At 43.5% G+C, this 22,319-nt stretch overlaps 2 protein-coding genes across 2 annotated transcripts; one reads left to right on the top strand and one right to left on the bottom strand.

Moving 5' to 3' along the window:
- The first annotated feature begins 1,118 nt into the window (after nt 1-1,118).
- LOC119739906 (grpE protein homolog 1, mitochondrial-like) lies at nt 1,119-4,263 on the top strand. The gene is made up of 4 exons (XM_038215037.1): nt 1,119-1,252; nt 2,030-2,213; nt 2,566-2,802; nt 3,298-4,263. Exons 1-4 carry the CDS (start codon nt 1,161-1,163, stop codon nt 3,493-3,495), a joined length of 711 nt encoding a protein of 236 aa, XP_038070965.1. The 5' UTR covers nt 1,119-1,160; the 3' UTR covers nt 3,496-4,263.
- A 4-nt stretch (nt 4,264-4,267) lies between these two features.
- Nucleotides 4,268-22,227, bottom strand: LOC119739905 (eukaryotic translation initiation factor 3 subunit A-like). Its single transcript, XM_038215036.1, has 19 exons — nt 22,028-22,227; nt 21,314-21,504; nt 20,286-20,422; nt 19,429-19,592; nt 18,736-18,794; nt 17,858-17,998; nt 16,609-16,817; nt 15,558-15,729; nt 14,292-14,489; nt 13,985-14,101; nt 12,510-12,698; nt 11,882-12,019; nt 10,496-10,705; nt 9,902-10,120; nt 9,542-9,664; nt 8,490-8,643; nt 7,481-7,568; nt 6,793-6,996; nt 4,268-6,427 (listed from the first exon to the last, which is right to left on the bottom strand). The coding sequence occupies exons 1-19, from the start codon at nt 22,074-22,076 to the stop codon at nt 5,257-5,259; spliced, it is 3,933 nt and encodes a 1,310-aa protein (XP_038070964.1). The 5' UTR covers nt 22,077-22,227; the 3' UTR covers nt 4,268-5,256.
- Between the last annotated feature and the right edge of the window lie 92 nt (nt 22,228-22,319).

A 22,319-nucleotide genomic window follows, 5' to 3' on the forward strand; every position in this document is an offset into this window, starting at 1 on the left:
AGGATGCAGTAAAGTCCATTACCGGTTCCATACCTCATTATATGCATTCTTAATAAAGCTGTTGGGGTATACCGCTTGGCTTGATTGTATACTTAATTGGTTTCCTGCTGTATCCCAAATTCCTACCTAATGAACAAAGGCATTTGACTATGAGTCTTTCTCACTTTTCATGCACAATCAAAACAAAATACCCCCTCCCCCGATCGAGTTGTAGGCCACCAGTTGTGACCCAAAGCTGCAAGTTTTCTACATTAAAGTTCCTGTCATGCCTCTGCCACCCGAAGGCTTGTATCTTAAAAGTCAAAATAGCTTCAGCCCTCGAGAAACCTCCAACCCATTACCTATCATGAGCCCCAAATTGCATTCAGTGGCGGCGGAACGTAGTCAGGGGGCCATTGCCCCCCCCCCCCAAGTTTCTATGGGGGGGGGGGGGGGGGGGGGGTTGTCCCACTCTTGGTAGGTCCCACGTACAATAGCGTACTCTTGGAAACTGGCGCCCCCTTTTGATAAATGAGGTTTAGCCCCCCCCCCCCCCCGCGGCCGGCTGGCACAGGCGGTGTTTTGCCCCCCCCCCCCCCCCCCCCCCCCCCCCGCTTTCAAAAGTGTTGCGGCCACCGCTGATTGACAGTTTGACACCCACCTCACATCCTCCAACGGTTCCCAGAACCCGACCACCCTCAGCCACCCTGTAAACACGCCTTCCCCCAAAAAAAAAATATTAAAAAGAAGAAGAAAACGAATTGATTGACCCTCAAATTAAAGCTTTACCAAATATACCCAGATTGTATATTCCCAACTCAGTTTCACACAACTTAATTAACTGATTTGTCACCACTAAAGTTTGGCAACCTCATGGACTATACTGCAAATGTATGTCCTGGGGGGGGGGCTATGTGGTATATAGGGAAAAAAACTCTCGTCGAGTTCGGACACATTTCCACATCATGCATCAAAAGTTCAGCGCCCGAACTGCTATGCGATTGGCCAGGCAGGCGGCGCCCTTTACGCCCGATAGCTGATCGCTGTAATTGCGCCAACGAGAGGTCGCGTGTTAGCGCGGCGCGATCTCTTTATCGTGCAGATCAATCAATCGCGCTTAACATATCACTCCGCGGGGTAACAAAGCATTGTGGGAGTTCAAAGGTGATGTAATATCCAAAATGGCGACGACCATGCATCTACGATCGCTCGCAAGAAGTCTACTTTTACCACGATTAAGCACTGCCAATTTGTGTAAAAATAATAATCAGAGGTACCGTATAGTAAAACAAATGTTATATCCTTAGATTGTTACAATTTACCTCGATTTCGTAATGTCAGAAGACAACTTAATGCAAACATTCGTACGTGCGGATTGATGCATTGATTTGTGTGCGGTAACCAGTAACGGTCATGACGGTAACGAACGTGATTGTGATTACGCAATGCATATGGCAATAAGCAATGGCACGAATGGTGTACTCGTGCATCAGTATTGAATACGAGTGGTTTTTGTTGTTATAATATTAACCCAAAGTTTGCCATAACAAATTTCAAAACAGTCCCCGTATCTACAAGTTCAACACTCATTTCTAAATGTTGTTATTATTAACTATTGTCATGATGTAACGTTATTAAAGTTTAATTAGGAAAAGAGTCCAATAACCTAAAAGTAAAACATTGTAAAACTTCACTAAAAGTGGATTTTTGTTCTCTTATTATAGGAACGGGGTCGCCGGCCCTTAAATTAACTACACAATCGCTGACACACACTTTATTTTAAATTGTGGTTTTTCAATTTAGGCCTGCAGTGGATTAAAAATAATGGATAACTAAATCCCCATTCAGTACATACACTACAGTAAATGAAACATTGTTTGTAAAATGGAAGAAATATCCTGATGCCACTGTTGTGGTTGTACACAATTTTGTACCAGTGGTTAAACTTGTGATTGACTTGAGTTATTTTCTGCAATTGGATGTTATCTTTCTAAAGTTTGGAATGCTTTGTCAACTAATCAACTACATTGTAATTGCATTTGTTGCATAGAATACAATGGCAGTCAACAGAGACACAGGAAGCCAGCAATTCTCAATCAACTGACACCAAGCCAACAGACAAGAGTCCGCCAGCAGAGGGCAGCAAACCAGATGAGCAGACAGACCTCAGTGCAGTAGAGAAGACGCTCAAGGAAGAGAAAGAGAAACTACAGGCCCAGCTGGCTGATGTCACAGTAAGTCGCCGGCTATTTGCTTTATGTGGCCTGTCATAAACAGTCATAAAGCCATTATCTGGGGTTTTTGTTAAGGGGGGGGGGGTTGAACGTTGGAAAAAAACTAGATAAAAGAAATTCAGTATAATGAAAATAAACTTTATGGTGCAAAAAGTGGTATAAAATCCAAAAACTATGATGTTGACTTCAAAATTGTCTTGGCAACAAACTGCTTGTCCTTGAGTCCACAATGAATGATTGACTCTCACATTTTCCTTTATTTTCCCAGTACACTAGACAATTTTCTTCTCGCATACTATTGATATAATCTAAAATGTATCATGTTTAAAAATTTGTACAACTTTTGTTATAGGATAAATATAAGAGAGCGCTCGCCGAAACGGAAAATGTCCGGACGAGATATAAACGGCAGCTGGACGACAGCAAGCTGTACGCAATCCAAAGCTTCTGCAAAGACCTGCTGGAGGTGTCGGACGTCTTGGACAAGGCCACGGACAGTGTTCCCGAGGAGGAGCTGAAGAGGAAGGAGAATGGGTCTCTGAAGACTTTGTATCAGGGTCTGCAGATGACGGGAACCCAACTACAGAAGGTAAGGAATGGTGTGGAAGTATGGCCACAGTTTGAAGTCCATCAACAAAGATTTGTTTGCGAAAAAAACATGAATGCTGCATTCTTTTGGGACTCTGCAGTTATAGCTGCAGAATAGTGACAGCTATTGTTCAAAAGGGCAGCCACATAATTTGTTTAGTTCTTTACAACAAAAGGCGAGACCACTCCAAATTTGACACCGCTTATTTGGCAGCTAAAAGTTGAAAGTGGTAGTATATTTGAAGGCCAGCCTAGCATACTTTTTGTACCTATCTCTCTGAGGGACTCTCACTTTTGAGCTGGACAGTGCTATCCCATTATAAATAAATTTCTTTCTGGTAATGAAACCAAGGATTCCTCAGAAGTGCTCTAGACACTGTTTCTGAGCTCATTTGGTCCGTCGATTCACCCTCTGTTCAAGGATATGAAAATAACAACTTAAACGATTATCAAACTAGCGGTTTTTATCCTTTTTTCCCCCCCTGTTTACGTCCAGGTATTTAACAAGCACAATCTCCACCGGATTGACCCCATGGGGGAGAAGTTTGACCCCAACCTCCACGAGGCTTTGTTTGAAGTCCCCGCCATGGAAGGGAAGAACCCTGGCGAGGTCGCAGTAGTCACCAAAATCGGCTACCGGCTCCACAGCCGGACGTTACGACCGGCTCTCGTTGGTGTGGTCAAGCAGTCGTGATGAGCTATCAGATCAGGCGATTGAGATCATGTGGACGGACTGTTATGTAATCTAGGGTGCTCCGTGTCGTAAAGGGAGATATTTTACAACTGCCACTTTTTTGTTCACACTGTCGTGACGTACTCAGATCTCAACTGCAAAACCTAAAGGAAAGGGTCTCGAAGCCTCATGATAACATGTGCTTCTTATCCATTATTTGCATGTTATTAGGCATATTCTGGCTCTTTTTATGTTTAGTAATCTATGTCGTATTACTATGGAAAGGTTGCTTGGAAGGCCGCCTTTATTTTCATCAGCCGTGAATCTAAAAATTTCACATAAATTGACTTGTTCTTTAATGTGACCTACCACGCCCGTAAACGATATAATAGTGTACATGTACATGTATAGTTTTGGGGGAAATAAGCCACCACGGCCATTTCATGAAATGTTTGAAGATTTAGTAGCGTTCATTGTCAGCAAGTGCTCGCTTGCCTAAGTGGGGAAGATCAGCCAATTCAATCTGAATAAAGTGATTATGATTCCCAATTTTGATCAATTAAAAGTTACTCGCTTTCAGAACTCGTCCTTAACAAAACAGTGCAGTTCTGTCCTTGTCGCACCATGGAATTGCATTTCAAGTATCATAAACCAGTACGTAGTGGTGTATGATAAAGTACAAGCTTCGAGGAAGAATAAGTTTTTCCCATCTTATAATGGAGTTTCTTTGCAAAGGGTATTGTAAAAAGATGGAACAGATCAAGAATAAACAGTCATTTAGCAACACAGCGTGTGATAGACTGCAAGTTGTTTTATTTTATTACCGACTTCAACCAATGACATTCACAAATTACTGACTTTGATTCAAATGTCTTTGAAGGATTATTCCTAACATTGAGAGATATCCATTTAAAATTGTCCCAAGCTATATTGTATCTTATCTACTTGAACCAAAAAGGTTCGGTTTCTTTCAAACATTCTAATCGCTGTTTAATGTGAATTTTTTTACTGCTGAAATAGTAACTCAAAATACTGTTAAAGATTAAACTTAATAATCTTTGAAGGGTAAATCGTTGCCTTTAGGAAGAAAATATCGAAATTGTTAGTGCTATTATAACTTTTACATGTAAATACTTGCAAAGAAATCGTACTACTTTGACAAGCATGATAAAACCCAGTTAGAATGCACATTTGAAAACAAAACAAGTTTTTTTCCCAATAATTCAGCACCAAATATTGTTAAATAGCAACACATGTTAAAGTAGTTGTATTTTGCAAAATGCGAAATGCGAATGAAAATAAGGAGTGGGGCCAACCAATCTGATAAAAAATACACGAGTTATGTGATATCAAAGGAAACATTTTCATACGAGAGGAAAGATGCAGCATTTCTTAGTTTTCAAACTGCATGGCATTCCTATCGCAGCTGGTCAACTAAATCACAAGGAAAACAAAATGGTGGAGCACATGCTCATTGAACAATACAAATCGAAACTGAAATTTGTATGAAAGGATCTTAACCAGGATTGCTTAATCTCTTGTACAGTCATGACATTTCCACATGACAAAGTACACTCAGCACTATATTAATACGATCAGATTCATTATCAGAAAAATCCAGGAGTCGCTCAATGGCTTCATTATTGATCTGGAGAAGAAATGGTGAAAATAGGACATTAAGGTGGGTTAAAATGAACGTGCTTTGGGAGGGGTGGAATAGGTGTTTTCCCCTGGAAATACCCCAAATACACCCCCACTTATTTACTTCTAGTGATTGGATGTTTAGCGGCGTTTGACAACGGTCTCCCACCCATCGTCGTCATTGGCTTTGGTCTCCTGTGGTGGTGGAGGCTCTTGCTTCCGAGGTTCCCGGCGCACCTCTTTAACAGGTGGCTTGGATTCGGACGGTGCATCCTGCCTGGGTGCACTTCGGCGCCACTTATCACCATCCTGGGGGGCTCCACGGTCTCGCCCACCGCCTTCCCCGCCCTGACGCCAAGATGAGCCCTCGTCTCGCCCAGGGCCTCTGTCACGCCGGATCTCAGCGGGGGGACCACCTCGGCTGGGTCCTCGCCAGTCATCACCTCCCCGCCGGGCCGGACCACGGTCATCCCTTGGCGCCCCTCTCCAGCTCCTGCCGGAGTCCTCCCCTTGGTCATCTCGGAAGTCTCTGCGAGGGCGATCCCCGTCTCTCCCCCAGGACCTCTCCTCGCCACGGTCGCCCCAACGTCCCTCTTCCCTGCGCCCATAGCCCCCTCGGTCATCTCTTCCGTAACCACCACCTCGCTCATCTCTCCCAAAGCCTCGACGGTCATCTCTGAATCCGCGGTCATTCCGACCACCAAAGCCACGATCATCCCGACCACCAAAGCCATCATCCCGGCCTCCGCGGTCACTCCGACCAAAGCCGTCATCTCTCCCACCACGGTCATCTCTCCCAAAGCTACGGCCATCCCTAGCCCCACGGTCATCCCTACCAAAGTCGCGGTCATCCCTTCCATAACCCTTGTCTTCCCTACCCATGTCACGTCGGGGCTCACGAGCAGGTTCCTCCTGGGGCGGTCCTCTCTGACGCTCTGGGGGTGGACCCCTCTTCTCTTGACGGACTTCCCGCTCTTCGTTGGGCTCTCTGCGAGGCTCATCCTCTTCATCCTTAATGCCAGCGCTGCGGCGGAACTCGGGATCATCCAAGCGGATGTCGCGATAGTTGTCGCGTCGATCTCGTCGGTATTCACTCTCCCCGTCCTCCTGTTCCTCCTGCCTGTACTGGTTCCGACGCGGCTCTCTCGCATCTTCAGGCCCTGGTTCCTGTCCTCCCATGCCCCCTTCCTTTGCCTCTTCGCTGCGCAGTGGCTCGGCTCTTTCCTCGACATCCCGGCGAGGGGGTCTGTACACCCCTGGCCTCTCCCCTTCTTTATCCCTGGACGGACGCCAAGGCTGACTCTCGGCAGGTCTGCAATGGTTGGTATTAAAACAAAAATCAAACATGTAGAACACTATCCAGTCTTGATAGAAAGCTAATCGATCCACCTAACCAAAACGTATACGATACTTCACAAAAGGCATACTTCCACATATTGGAATTGAAGAACTTTCCAGAAATCACAAGATCAATTTTCCCTTCTTCAGCCAAAACCTGGTTTTGCGACATTTTTGACAGGTGAAGGAATGTAAATCCTAGCCACTCTTCCTTTACATGGGCCCTGACATCCACATTTGGGTCAAGGAACACACAATGGGCCGTGTATTTGAAAAAAAGCAAAAATGACAAGGAATTAGTGAAGTTTTTAAACCTTTAAAGAAAAGATTGACTAATACCTGTCCTCCCTAGCACCGCCACCGCCACCACGTCTCCAATTTCCCTCGTCCGCGGCACTCTTATCCCGTTGTATTTCTCGGGGTGCGTCGCCGGGCGCTGGGCGACGGCGCCAGGCTTCTTCCGCCTGGCCGCCGCGGGCGGGGCCCATGCCACGCTCCAATTCTCTCTTCTCCCGTTCTTCTCGTTCCTCAATCTCTTTCTGCCTGGAAACGCAAAATATTGAACGTGGTTATCAAGTTTATTAATACGTACCTGGGACAGTTTACCTATTCCTACCGGCCGACAGCCTGTTTCAAACCACATGTTTATGACTGCTCTGTCACACTATAATCACCGTATTACAAATCTATCACTGGTCAAATAACACGTCAATCGCTAGTAAATTGCACGGCATGTTACAAGTGTCAGTGAATCAACAATGACAAAGGAATAACTGTCACACGGTTTGATTTGGAATTGAGACTCCATGACTAGTGATCTGCTTGGCAATGACTTGTAAGGACTTGCAATGACCATGTTTCAACTCAACCTTGCATTCAACGTGTATTTTTAAGGCTATGACGGCATACAGACTTTTAAAAAACTCTTTTCACTCTCAAGCAACATTGGATTTCGTGTTGCATGATGTGCTTTGGGCAAGCGTGCAGCTGTTGTTTTTTTTTACGCATCCTCAGAGTGATTCCTTACTTGGCCGCCTGTTTAGCTTCTTGTGCCTTGAAAGCTTCCACCTTCTTGCGAATTTCTTCAGCTTGACGTTCCTGCTCTTCCTCACGGACTGCAGAGGAGGATAATCAAAAGCAGCCATTCAATAACTAGAAACTTAGTCCACGTCAATATTTGGTTATCATAAGTGTTTATGGGATGTGGCACGTGTAATTGCAAGCCTTAATTATAACGGGTACTAATACATGGCGCTTTTTACAAAGATCAAAGCGCTTTACATTATTTTAACGCCTGCTCATTGGGCCAGTGAAACATTCCAAAGACAATCTCAGCTCCCTGGGGAGTGCACAGCTCCATGCAGCCATTTCGGTGCAAGGCAGCTAGAATCAATCACAATAACCATTTCTGCCCTCACAGGTACCCATTGACTCCTGGGTGGGGAGGAGCAATGAATGACAAAGTACCTTGCCCAAGGGCACACGCACCACAGCCCCAGGCTGGAATCGAACCCACAACCTGCAGAATTACCCGCAGACCACGAGTTCAATGCTCCAGACCACGAGGCCATGGCACTCCACACTATGTTCTGACAGACATTTCAATTTGCACTCACAACGGAGGAAGCCAAAAAAAATCTGTATCCACACTAATTAACATTAGGTTGAAGAAAGAAATTGCCTGAAATGTGACTTGAATCTGTTGCTGGCACTTTCGCAGAATTAGAAGTCTATTCAGCAGACAAACTGGTTTCAACTGAACCTCATGAGGTTGATTCATCTCACTGACTGAGGTTAACAAGCATCTCAATCTCAGAAGCCAATTGGGTTTCAGCCCCACAGGTTTTTTTTTATCAACTTCATATTTAATTTCAAAGTAGAGTGAGGAAAGTTAAAAGAAGGATAAGAACCCTCCACCTTCAGAATGCCACACCAGAGATGAACATTTCCCCATTTTCTGCTCTCCGCAGGTTTCTGTGAGGCTTGCAAGACACATTGCAACACAGGGTTCGGTAGGTTCCTTCGGTGCCACTTACCTCGTTTGAGCTCCTCGTCCTTCTTGCGTTGCTCCTCCTCCTCTCTCTCCTTCAGCCACTTGAGGCGGCGTTCCTCCTTGCGACGATTCTTGCGTTCCTGGAGACGCTTGACGCGCTCTTCGCGCTCGAGCTGCTCGTAGTCGGCCAGCTTAGTCTAAGAAACAAAAGCGTCGACGATACATACATTAGGTTTTTTAGTGATGAGAGTTATTCGAAGCGTGAATTTGGTTAAACTTGGGTCCATATTATATAGAGTACCGAAGTGTGACGTCTTTTTGAACCGGGAAGTGTAGTGCAAACGTATGGAGTACGCGCGTATTGGTTCACGGGCTGAATCATGCGCTAATGTCTTTTACACACATAATTTTTTTTTTATGATGCATTCACTTCGGTACTCTATAGGTATTATAATTGATGCAACGGATTGACCGATCCAAGGCCCCGCCTCCATGGTGTGTTGCCCAATCACAGCCGTGTGTCATATCTGACATGCCTCCAGAAAAGTCGACCATGCATGTATGATGTGCGCGGCTGGAACGTGCAATGTTGCATTGTGCAACGTGCAGTGTTTTTTTTTTTACCATGTGCACAGTGGGCAGGGGCTTAATGTATTGTTTGAAATGGTATATTAAAAAATGGGCTTCAGTTTTTTTTCTTTTTCTCAAATACATGTTTTTGTATGACTAGGGTAACATCCAGAAACAAGGTCAACATTATTGTAGAAATATCAATATGAAATAATATTAGGCTCTGATGTACAAACCAGCCAAGAAATTAAGCCATTCAAAGAGGCATCTGCAAACCTAGGAATGTTGTTTTGCTTTTTTTCTGGGTTTTTTTTTTGGCATTTTCTTCGAAGTGGGAATGAGAAATGTTCCTTATCTACAAGCTAGAACAAGGGGGATAAATTCACATACATATATCAAGGCAAAGGTTCCCCAATTGAAAACGTAAATCTTCCCGGATGTTCTTATTAGCATAGCGTCTCTTTGCAGTGATAGCATTTTCACGTCATTCTCAAGGATCAATCGTCAAGGAGGCCGTAGACCTACCTGGTATATGCTGTAGCGAGTCTGCTCCAGCATTTCGGCAAACTTCTTCTTGTCACCAGCCATGCGAGCCAGACGGTCTCTGCTCTCTAGAGCCTTCTCCCTCTCACTGATGGCTTCTGCAATCTGCAAACGAAAAGAAAATAGCAAAAATTTGATCAAGAAGTTTAAACACAGCAATTTGCTAAGTCCTGAAATGATTGATTCTTAAAAAAAAAAACCCGCTACAATATTTTCAAATAAATCTTTGACCCTGAAAAGGAAAATCCCAGTGATGACTATGTCTCATTGAGGCTTTTTAAAATCCACAAATCTGGAGACAAAAAATCGGGACTAATCTAACCCCCGATTGTCGCAACCTACCCGTTGTTCTTCCATCTCCTCCCATATCTTACGGTCCTCCACGGCCTGCTGTTCGTACTGCTTGACCAACAGAGGCAACTCCTCCACCCGTCGTGCCCGGGCGGCAAAGTCCACTTTCTTCTCTTGAGCCTTCAGTCGCATCTGGAGTTCTTTCTTCTCCACTTCCAGCTGCTCCACGTGCTTGGCCATGATCTCGTCTGGGTCCAGCTTCTCCAATTCCTGCCGTTATCAATCAAAGAGCAAGTTTGACCGAGGACCATTACTCAACTTGTTAATTTGTGATGCAACTCACACCTGTTTGATAAGAGCAACCTAGGAATGCCTCTAGTGAAACTATGGTCAAACATAATCACAACACGTCTTGGCCTGGCTTCCTACTGTACATTACGAGACCTGTGGCTATTGAAAGCAGTGATGCTTTCAGGAATAGTCGACTAGAAAAGGGGTCCATTGGTTACTGTGTTCCGACTCATGTGCCGTGGTTTAAGTGGGCTCGAACCCTGACGGGGGAACCTGGTGCGTGTGTTCTTGTGATCAGACTTGTGAATGGATTCGCGATGGGATTGGACTTCCCCACTGCTGAGTGTTACCCACCTCCTCGTTGAGTCTCTTGAAGACCTTCTGGCTGACGGTGGACTGCTTCAGCATCTTGATCCTCTCCCGGGCCTGGGAGCGTTGGATCTCTTCAACTTTCTCCAGCTCCTTCTTGCGTTGGCGCTCCTGGGCTTCCCGCTCCAGTCGCTTCTCCTCCGCCTCCCGCTGGTTGCGCTGCTGCTTCTCGATGATGTCCTGCTCCTCTTTCTCCTGCAAGAATTGATTTCAAAAAATTAGTCTTGGATGACATCACCTTTCAGATTCAAAAAAAGTACAACTGAAAGCTATCTGATTTTCAGCCAAATGTTGCATGCCTCAAAAAAATTTGACATAAGCCCGGTTCATACTCGGCGCGAACGCGAAAGCGAACGCGAGTTTGTGACGTCATGGCAAGTATTCCCGCTGCGAATTCGTAAAAGTTGAACATATTTCAACTCGGGCGAATTTCAACTCGGCTTCGCATTCGCTTTCGCATGAAGTATGAACCGGGCTAAAAGACCTACAAACAAGATCCCTTAAAGGGAATATACATCATTTGCTTTTGCTGTAATTTTCAGAAATGGAGGGAATTGGGGGGTTGGAAATATAAAGCAGATATAGTTACACTGACTTTTTGGAGGTTTTGGGTTCGAAAATGCTATAAAAACCAAGAAAAACGATCATTTTCCTGTAGTCTGGTTCCCTGACTCCATATAAGAAGAAATTGAGCAGTTTACATACATTGGGGAATTGTAAGGTCAGGGAACCAGTCTAGCTGGCTCGTACCCGTTCATAGGTTTGTAATCGCAATGGTCAATTGGGGCCAGTATTTGAAAAAAAGCCAGTTGTTTCCAACGCTGATCGGCCGATCAGCGTTGGAAATTGATACAAAAATACCACTTTTCTTGAAAATGACAGTATACCAGGTGCCATCATTTTACAGGATGCTTTAGACTGTCATTTACCAACATCCTATTAAGGTATTTCGCAAAAACTTGGTAGTTTTATTTTTCGATGTTTGCAAATGTTGTATATTCCCTTTAATGTCCATGGCAAACATTTTTAATGAGTATATTTTTGGTTCACAATTTGAATAGAAAAAACTTAAAAAGTAGGTGCCTTAAAAGACACCACAGCATGGAAAACTGGAACATTTTAAATGTTCAAAGGAGTACACTTTACAAACGTTTTAACCAAAAAGAGATGTCTCATCGGTTTTATACATTTCAGAGGAATTGTTATCTGTCAGTTTCATGGCACGGATTCTTTTAGTAGAAATGGCTGGGTTGCACCTTCCTCTACCCAGCAAAGACGTAAATAATCTTGTAGTGGATTCTTAAGGATCCAGCAGAGTTAGGGTGAATGGATTCTATCATGCATCTCCATTAGGACCGTTTCCAAACTTACCCGTTGTACAGTGATGCTTTCTAGTTTCTCCTTCCTGTCCTCAATGATGTGACGTCTGGTCAGGATGCGCTCATGCTCCTTGCGCGCCGTGCGCCGGTAATGCTGGATCATCACCTGCTTCTCGTTCTCCTGTTCGTCCTACGAGACAAAATAAAAACAGTTGACGGAGATTAACCCCACGTTGAACTACACCCTCCAAAACACTGCCAATACTCGCCTGAAGGGAATGCCCCATGATACGGAACAGAGAATGCCCCATGGTCACTGCAAAGTCATTTCTACAAGGATGAGCAGTCACATAATCCAAGCGGTGTAATCCTTTGATATACAAATGAACAACCTTCAACAGGGGCGAATCCAGCTTTGGCTGGGGGGGGGTAGCTTTCAAGAGGGGTTAGCAGGCAAAAATATGAGTGCCACTTGGTTGGCATAGCATGAACATGAGTTGTATTTTTATGAGACAAGTCTAAGTTACAGAGACTTTTTAGGCAAAAGGGAAAGTTTTAGTTATATTCCATAATACTTCAAGAACAGTAAAATACAAATCCAGAGATTTTCCGGGTTTTCAAAGATTGATACCAACTTTTATCCGGAGGTAAAGGAAAGACATGAGTAGGCAGGGACCTACCACCATGTGCATGGGGCGGATGAACTTGACGGCGCGGTGCAGCGTGTAGGACATCTGACTGAGCTGGTTGCGGATCTGATCCGAGGCTTGGTCCTGCAGGTGCGGGCCCTCGCTCAGCTGCTCGTCCTGCTGAGAGATGGAGACCATCCCGCCAAAGACTAGGGCCTGGGTGGCGTGGTCAACTCGTATCTGAGAAAAAAAAAGTCAGACGGGAATAAAACATGGAGAAGTGCATGTACAAGATTTTTTTAACACAGGAATATCTGCAAAGAAACACCCATATTCATATAGAAACCCTAAGCTTACCAAATTCTCCAAAACTGTTTTTGCAAAATGGAAGATTTCAAAGGATTGGGGGCCTTTGAAAATCAAAGCATTGGAGGATTTCGCAGGATTGAGGGCATAACAGGATTTTACCTCTGGAGGATAATGGAGGATCCAGGTCATCAGGCCCAATCTGATGCTGGATGAATTTGGAGGATTGAGGCTCTGGCTGGTTTCGCCAAAACAAAATGATTTTGGAGGATTCAAGCCGTTACTTGCTTTATGCATGTATACTAGGCAGGCATCCAGCATATACCTCTGTTTATTGTACAACCTCTTTACTCCAACCATTTAGGGCCTTGGCATTGCCAAACCACAATACAGGATAACAATGGGGGCTTTCAATAAGATACTCCAGCTAATGAACTCATACAAGCATTGAAATCTGATTATGTGATAACATGACAGCAAACTCAGTGGAGGATTACGAATGATCCAGGAAGAGGCCTCCAGCAAAAAAATTGATGATTTTTGAAGGATAATAATAATAAAATACAGCGCCAAATCGATTTAAATAAAATGCTCCCAGGCGCTTCAGGCGCTAAGAGTTTTTTACTCTTTGCCATTAGTGGATATTAGAGGATTCAGGCTGCTTCTGGGCAAGAGAACTTAGCAGGGGTGTGAGTGACCACTGATAAAAATAGCTGAAAACAGCTGAAAAAGGTGTTAAAAAAAAAGCTGAACTTTAGAAATCTCCTATACTTTTGTACACAGCAAGCGAGGGGAAAAAGCTGAAATCCAAAACAAAAAAAGCTGAAATTAGCTTCAACGCTGAGATTTCACACCCCTGAGTTAGGGTTAAAAGACTTGGTAGGCCTAGTAAAACTGGTCCCAGACCAATTTGGTCTAAGAGATCTAGGGAGTCATTTGAGTCAATACTTTGGGCCAACGTGAGGCTAATGCAATTCCAAGTTACAAAAGACGATGAGTCACACAGTCAGTCAGTGAAGCCATGTCTGAATTACTTGGCTGTGGCTAGAAATGACACTCGCGCCTAAAGAAAGCGGCTGCAGCCATTCCCACAGGCTCGTGTGTTATTTCCAGCCGTTGCCAAGTAATTCGGACGCGGCCGGAGATAGGAACAAAGACGACACTAGGCTGGCCCTCTGGGACCAGCACCAATTCTCTGATTCTGAGTAAGGGGCTGGTACCTCGACTGCGCCGTTGCGGGACGCGTCCACAATGACCCTCTCCAGGTGGAAGGCTGAACAGTACGGCACCAGGCTAGCCAGCCGAGCAAATCCGATGGTCTCGTAAATCTGGGAAATCTGTCAAGAGAGAAACGGTGACCAAAATTTATTAAGAAGTGAACTATTAAAAAGAAATTTTAACCAAGACTGATGTCAAATAGTTTTCCTACATTTTGCGAAGAACAGAAACTTGCACAAAATATGTTCCCAAGTAAACTTCAGTCATGATCCCTTGAAAAACCTATATCAATGTGAACGTGGCTGTTACCTGTTTCAGTAGGCGCATGATGGTATTATCCTGCAGAGCGCTGACGTACTGCTTCAGTTCCGGCTCGCCGCTCTCCTGAATGACCTCGTAGATCTGACTGACTCGCTGGCACAGCTCCAACGGATGGAACTCCACCTCCAGCCAATCGTAGAGATCCTTGACTTGGGACATGACGTACGGGATCACGTTGTACCTCACCTGAACAGACAAGACATGAGAAGGCAAGCCAATTCTATTCAGAAAGGCTAAAATGTTTGGTGGAAACAAAGCTGTAGTGGAAACATGATGGAAATTTTTAAAAATCCACTTTTGTTGTTCATGTGGAACGCGATGATGACACGTTCTCTTTTGTATTTAATGCTTATGCCTTATGTTAAACGAATGGAGGTCCTGTTAGCAAGAAATCCAGAGCTTAGCAGTGCCATGACACTGGGCCAAGCATTGGTAAAGCCAATCTTGAATCTTTTTCTTAAGAGCCAAATTCCACGACTCTGCTCATAATAACTGAGGACTCTCTGGAATGTACAGCAGAAAATTGTTTCCAAGTGATAAGCATCTTTTCACTTCTTAGCAAGGTATTTTGACTTTGCATATATGGACATGCCGTAATTAAGAATTCTGTGCTTACATGGTTAGCATGGAACTTCTTGTTAGCGTAGTAGATACAGAGCCCAATTCCATGGTTCTGCTTACCGTTAGCAAAGAATCCCTGCTTACTGTAGCAGAAAATTCCCTTCTTACTGTAAGGTATTTCACTGCTTAGCGAGGAATTTTGGCTTCTGCGCCTGGTACATCCCATAACTAAGGATTCTGTGCTTACACAGTTAACGCAGAATTTATCTGCTACCGCTGTTAGCGCAAAATGGTGATCGTAAGTGCAGAATTCTGTGGTTAGCAGAAACTTGACCCAGATTGGTGATCACAGCACCAAATTTATGTTGTTTAACAGGCCTGCAACTTGGAAGTAACAAAAAAGAGGAAACTCCAATCTTTACAAGACTTTGTACAGTATTTTTTCAATTTTTAATGGCATAATTGTGAAGTGAAAAGCGAGGGAATCAGCAGATCCGAGGAAAAGTTGCATGCCTGTGGTCAGAAGAACCATAAATTGGACCCTTCAAGATTTGGCCTTAGCCCTGCCCACCAATGCTTGTGACCGAGTATGACCCACCCACCACGGTCACCTGACTAAAAGATGTAATCTAATTGGTCAAAGCCCACTGTTTGATTGACAGGCAGGGAGGGGCCACAGGGCCGACAGCTTACCAAGTCCTTGACCAGCTGAGATCTGGTGGGCGGAGTCTGGAGCCCCAGGAGGTTGGCCAGCTTGCGCTTGTTCTCCATGGCGGTGTCGCCCATGTCCAGCATGTCCCCAATGTCGTTGCGAGGGGGCGAGATGGGCACGGCCAGGGTAGCTAGCAGGACACGGGTGGCCATCCTGGGACAAAGAAAGCCAAAGGTGATTTCTTTCTGCCGTTTTTGTGAAACTACAACAGCCGATCTTTGTTTTCCGCTAGCTGTTTTGAAGGTTATTTTTAATTGCTTTATGTCTTGTTCATAAATACAAGATGTGCTGGCTAGAAATGTTGATCTCTGGTGCCTGAAATAATCTGTCATTTATGTAATTCATGGCCAAGTATCCCGACAATTGGTTATGAATTACAAAAAAGATACTTGGACTATTCTGATATTGTGACCATTATAAACAGTCAATGGAAAACAAAATATGTTTCAGTACCCTGTTTAGTACTTTTTTGCAAACGCCATGTCGTTTTTTATGAAATTGGTGTCAAAATATCCCAACGTCATCATGCTACAAACTTTTTAAAGGCTCGTCGCAAAAAAAGAGTGGCTATATCAGAAAAAAAATGTACACAGGGTTCCCAGAACTTTATGAAAACAAAATTCTCTGAGATTTCCCTGAGAAAATTTCCAAAAGTCCATAAGAAATATTTTCACTTAACCACAGGGTTGCTGGAAAATCACAAAGTGATGTAGCAGAGCCAATTGTTATTGTCTCGAGAATCACACTTCATAAACACTAAAATAATTTACCACCATAGCCAGTCAGTCGATGGACACAACTTGGATACACGGCACATGATGCACATACGCCAAACTGGTGAAAACCTTTCCCTTCTGGGTCACTGCAAAATTCCCTGGGTTTTCAGATTTTTGGTATTTTTTCACAAATTCTCTGAGTATCCCCTGACTGGAAAGACGGAAACTCCTTTTCAAGGTTTTCCCTGATTTCCAGAGTGGCTTGGAACCCTGTCTACATGGTCCCTTGGCCCCCGTCAGGGCTAAGAGCACCCACCTCTGTATCTCTTCCTGGGTCAGATTCTTGCGCTGTTCCCTAGACAGCTGCAGCAGGCGGTGCAAGGCGCAGGCGTGGAACAACCCGTTGCCAGACTTCCAGAAGACTAGCCCCAGCTTCTGGTAGTAGTTGGCCATCATCTGGGGCTTGGGGGGCTTCTTGGACAGACCCATCAGGCTGTGGATGTCCTCAACGGCCTTGTAGGCTTCCTGTTGGTGAGGTGGGGGAGGGGGGCGGGGGTAGGAAGAAATGGAGGTAGAATTAGGTGGTTTGGTTGGAGTAACAACTCTTGGGTTTTACCATCTTCTCTGACCACTATTTGGACTGCCTTTGTAATCCAAAATGGGCATCCAATGTTTCCTTTTTTTTAATTTTTAATCAAACTGTGAGATTTCTTATTCAGACTTACAATTCCGTTTTCATTCCTTGCCCATTTTGGATTTATCCTTTCTCCGACTACAAAGTCCGACAAGTCCTTGACTGTAGTAGCAAATTTAACACAATTTATTTACAAATTCTTTGTCCTAACAAAATACAACGTTCAGATACCATACCCCCTCCCCCTAATAAAGGTTTCGCGATATCGTACAAAGTTTCTCATAGAAAGATGCATGTTTCAAAGAGTTAACGTCAATATCAATTCTGTTATGAGCAAAAACACTGTCAATTTTGGCTACTTGGCTTTGACTACTTTCTTAGCAGTCACTTAACCCTAACCCCCTAGGCCCTTGTTGCTTACAACCATCCTCAATCCTCCAAAATCCTCCAAAAATGTTCAACTCCGCCTAAATTTTTCAAAATTGTCAGACAGTCCTGCCTCAAAATGCATTCATCCTCAATCCTCCAAAATCCTCCTCATCCCAAAACTTTGCACTCGTGTTTAAATGAAGGATAACCAACGCCAAATCCTTCAAAATCATCAGACAGTCCTGCCTCAAAATGCATTCATCCGCAATCCTCCAAAATCCTCTTGTGCTTCATTCACCATTCATCCTCAATCCTCCAAAATCCCCATGTGCTTCAATCACCATTCATCCTCAATCCTCCAGAATCCTCATTTGATTCAATCACCATTCATCCTCAATCCTCTAGAATCCTCCAAAACCGCCAGGAGGATTTTGGAGGAGTGAGGTGGGTTAGGGTTAAGATAGACTTATTTAATTTCTGGCGTGCTTCGTGTTTGGGGAATAATTGGCTTGCATAACCATCTTCAACGAGTTTTGCTTAATTAAGGGATCATGTCTTGTACCTGCCAGAGTTCCATAGTGATTGCAGTGTCCAGCTGGAAGAGTCGGGTGTCTAGATGTAGCTGCTGGCTTTCTGGCTTGTTCAGATCGATGGCTGTGGTCTGGCTCTGGTGTTTCTGGATCAGACCCAGATGGTTCCGCAACTGAGGTGATCAAAACAATTTAATTTCTCATTCAGAAAATCATAAGGGACTCAAGATAAAGCACTGTACAATGTTTGCCACAATGCCACTTTTCAACCTTGTGGATAGTTCTTTGCATACGTTGTTCTGCAGTTAATTGTCCATCCTTCGTAGACTACGTGCCGTACAAAACATAATACACGTGTAATACAGTTTTTCACTGAAATAACTCCAACTCTGTATAAAAAAAAAATAGAACTGCTAAATCCTTGTCACCTTACATTAAATAAATAGCGTTTGGTAATGACTTTCACCCCAAAAAAGTGATTTGTTTTTACAATTACCATATTCCTAGCAATTATATAGTTGTTCGCATTCAATGCAAAATCCACCAACATTTAGTTATTGAAGTACTTCTTTAAAAAATTTGAATTATTGACAGCCCAACAATAATTCAGGACGTGTTCATTTGCATGCAAAATAAAAACCCTTTATCAGACGTTGCAGATGCCCAAAATCTGAATAAAGTAGGTTTTTATTTATTTAAACATAAACATACGAATTGAACATTCATTAAGAGAAAAAAAAAATTGTTTTGTTTTAAGATCTTAGGGTATGCAACTTTAAGCAGGGTTTGCACTGCCGACAGCAAGTTTTTCTGTATTGTGAATTGCTGTAGTTCAAATATCGGAAATCATAAGTTGACATGATTGCACTTATTCATAAAACTCATATTCTCCAAACACTGGCATACTCACATTATCACACAGCTTGCGGAACTCCGTCTTTCTCTGGTACTTCTGACAGAATCGGAAAGCTGAGGGGGGAAATAAAAGACAACCATTGTTACAGGGTAAAGAACTTTTCCCAACCAACCCCTTTGTAATCCGCCAAAATCAACCAGTGATAGTGCTGTATACAGTACTAATGTAAAAACTCAAAACTAATGAAAACTAAAGGCTTATATGAATGATGCTGTACTTTATCTGCAAAAATCAATAAAAACTGCATGTGGTAAAAGTGGCGTGGCTGTACTAAGGCCAAAAAAAAAAAACATGTTTAGCATCCTGCCTTTTTGAAAAAAAGGAAGGAGGCCCTTTTTTCGTTCCAAAATGGCCGTCTGACTGGGCTATTTTTCAAGATGGCCGCCAGCTTTTTTTTAAATGGTCGCCGATTGGACCCAGGAAATGACATACCAGCTTTATATGGGCTAGATAGATTCAACGGATCAAGAGGCCAAAATGATGTCACTGTTTAAATTTTTTTATTTTTTTCGGTTAAAAAAAAAAAAGAAAAAAGAAAAAAGGAGGGGGCCTAAGGAAGCGGGCGGGGACGCTAAACATATTTATTTTTTTTATTTGGCCTAATCCTACAAATTCTCTTAAACTTCCTGATAGATTTCAAAGGATCTAGGAAAGGCCAGGGTAAACAAATTTCAGATGGCTACGTACCGTCTTGAGCAATGTCCTGGTACAGCTTTTCTACGCGGTTGTTGTTACGCAGCAGGTCCAGGCACTGGCGATAGGACTCCCAGAGGAACTTGACCCACGGGATGAGCATGATGCGATCCGTGCGCGCCTGGGTGTCCTCCCCACTCACGGCGCTCAGCAAGAGACTGGAAACAAACACAAAGAGTCAAGGTCTACTATGTATGTCATATCCTTGGAAATAAATGGACTCTCAATACACAGGATACTTTGCTTTTTCAAGCAAAAGTACGATTTGGTGAGGGTCAGGCAATCACAATCAGGGCATTTTGGGGTTCGAAGTAAAAAGAAATCATTGGAAATTATGTTTGCATATCATTTCTGTGGACCTGTGCTCAGGGGCAAATGTCACAGAGCTGTTTAAAGGTTCGCACAAACATTGTGCCAAGTGTAGCCTGAAAAATTACAGAGATTCAGCATATCTTTTGGCATAGACATGCCACTGTTTGCGTGTACATTGAGACTTCTATTATTACGTCACTACTTTTTAAAACAATTCTGCCTCTAATTTGGCATGCTTTATACTGTTCTGTCTGATTATGGTCTCTCTCTGTGAAGGGGCCAGATTGTTCACTTAACAGGCAATGTGCTTAGAAGGGCCAAAGCATGGAACTGCTAAACGCACACAACAATTGCTAAGTGCAGAACAGTTTTGTTAAGGGAAAAGCTGGCCAAGCTGGCCACCGGCCAAAATGCACATTGATATCTAATGCTTGTGACCGGTTCCCTGTTCAGCTTTGCTTAGCAGAGAGCATCAATATTCACTTGAGCTCAATTTATCTGCTGAGCAGATCCGTGAATTTCACCCCAGATCTACGCACCTTTCAGGAGTTACAACATTGTCCAGATCGTCAACATCCAGCACCGTTTGCTCCGACGCCTTACGAGCCTCTTCTGTTTTCTCCTCTGCAAGCCGCAGGTAGCCCCTGACGACATCCTCAAGAGACTTCACGTTCACCTAGGGCCAACAAAGAAAAGTTGATAAGAATACAATACACAAAGCTATGGTAGAATTTTTTTTAAAAGGCGACAAAACTTTTGTATGAAGTCCAACTTTTTGTCTACCACTGACCTATGATTTTTAACCATGACTCCCTACCAGTAATGTTTTTCGTTTTCTTTAATAAGCACGCTCACGTTTTCTCTAGGCACCCTGCTAAATGCAACAGAATGCAAACCAGCTGATATGAAAACCCTGCTAAATGCAACCCAGATCTCTGCTGCTATAACTTCATATCGTGCTTGATGCCCCCTTGGAACTTTAAGTTCAATGAATGCAAGTTTTGTTTCAAGCAATGCTGAAGATTTTTGAGGCTTCGGGGAAAAGGTCCTGGGGGACAAATACCCAGAGAAGGTGTTTTGTGTGGAATCTTCTTTTATCCAAAATCCTCCACTCTGCTCCAACTTAACCAGTCCTTCTGATTTGAAAATCACAGGCGTGTGGAAAAAGGCACACCTGGATTTTTCTAGGTGTGTGTTTTTTCTAGGTGTGTGGTTTTCTAGGTTTGTGATCTGTGGTCCAGGAAAATTCAGGCGTGCAATTATTCACACTTCTCGGGAAGCTTTTAGGTGTGCGATGGTGTGGGGGTGTGATTGCACTCCTCAAATCAGAAGGACTGCTTAACCCTAACCACCCCAACAATCCAACTGCATGTTTTGTTGGAATTTGTTGGAATGAGTACTGTACTGGTAAACTGATTATGCTTTACATGGGGTCAGGCATACCACCAAAATCACAGTCCAACTGCTTGGGTGTAGAGTTTACCATATGGTGTTGGATTTTGCAAGAGTGAGGAAGGTTTGATTTTGGAGGATGTTTTCGGTTAGTGGTTTATGATGTCAAGCCGACCTGCTGGCAGATGTTCTTGTACTGGTAGAGCCCCTCCTTGGCCGTGTGGCTCTTGCGCAGCTCTACGCACAGCGTCAGGTACTTCTCCATGATGGGCTCGTGAATCTTCTGCCATGTTCGGTGCTTCTTGCTCTTGATCACGTCGTACAGGGCATCCAAGGCTGGCTGCTTCTTGCCGACATCGATGAATTCTGTCGATGGAGAAGTAGAAGTGAGGAAAACACGGCAGGATTTGTTATTTTCTTGTTTGATAATTTTCCTTATGTTCCATATTTTGGATGAGTTTATACACGATATGCCATAACCAGTGAACATTTCAATTGAATTTTAAAAGCTTCTTTCAATGCACAATCTAATCTGGAAATGGCGCCCTCTATAGAATTAGAATGATGGAAATCACATTTACAATGAAAGGCCAACCCATTTTTTTAATCGTTTTTTAAATGAAAATACAGTAACTTAACCTTGTTGGATTACAATTACATACAATACATTGTAGCAAGTGGTCACCCACCACCACCCCACCACCCCACCCCACTCCACCCCAACCCCGTTATATGGAAAGTTTCGTGTTTCCACGGGTGCGCCAGTCAACATCCACTCAACACCCGTCCCAAGTTCCCGCTGATGTCCCATTCATTGTGCAGTCATTCAGTGCAGTGTAATCTCAATCTGGTGAATTTACTTTTGCTCACACAAATATTATTTACTCACCATTTGCCCTTTTCAGGGCATTTTCTGGGCGCTGGAAATAGGTAGGCATTGTTGCAGTCGAACTTGTCCAAACCTGAGGTTAATAGCTCAAAGCAAATATGATTTTATTGACCCTTTTTCACCATTATCTGTGGAAAGTCATTCCACAAATTTCGTACCAATATGGCGCGACGAATTTCACATGTGGGAAATGTGACGTCATATTTTTAGAAATTATAGTTATATATTTTCTTTATTTAAACAATCCTTTTATTTTAACCAAAATTTATTACTACTAATGTATCTTTTTAAA

This window comes from Patiria miniata, unplaced genomic scaffold (assembly GCF_015706575.1).
Source record: "Patiria miniata isolate m_02_andy unplaced genomic scaffold, ASM1570657v1 HiC_scaffold_4, whole genome shotgun sequence".
Classification (NCBI taxonomy): Eukaryota; Metazoa; Echinodermata; class Asteroidea; order Valvatida; family Asterinidae; genus Patiria; species Patiria miniata.

Bases quoted from the DNA above. Each gene is read 5' to 3' on its own strand.
- LOC119739906 (XM_038215037.1), top strand. From the start codon at position 1,161: ATGGCGACGACCATGCATCTACGATCGCTCGCAAGAAGTCTACTTTTA. The intron at 1,253-2,029 runs GTACCGTATAGT...TTTGTTGCATAG, and splicing joins TGTAAAAATAATAATCAGAG to AATACAATGGCAGTCAACAG. The intron at 2,214-2,565 runs GTAAGTCGCCGG...CTTTTGTTATAG, and splicing joins CCCAGCTGGCTGATGTCACA to GATAAATATAAGAGAGCGCT.
- LOC119739905 (XM_038215036.1), bottom strand. From the start codon at position 22,076: ATGCCTACCTATTTCCAGCGCCCAGAAAATGCCCTGAAAAGGGCAAAT. The intron at 16,818-17,857 runs GTACAAGACATG...CCTCACCAACAG, and splicing joins TCACTATGGAACTCTGGCAG to GAAGCCTACAAGGCCGTTGA. The intron at 8,644-9,541 runs GTAGGTCTACGG...TTTGTTTCTTAG, and splicing joins CTCGCTACAGCATATACCAG to ACTAAGCTGGCCGACTACGA.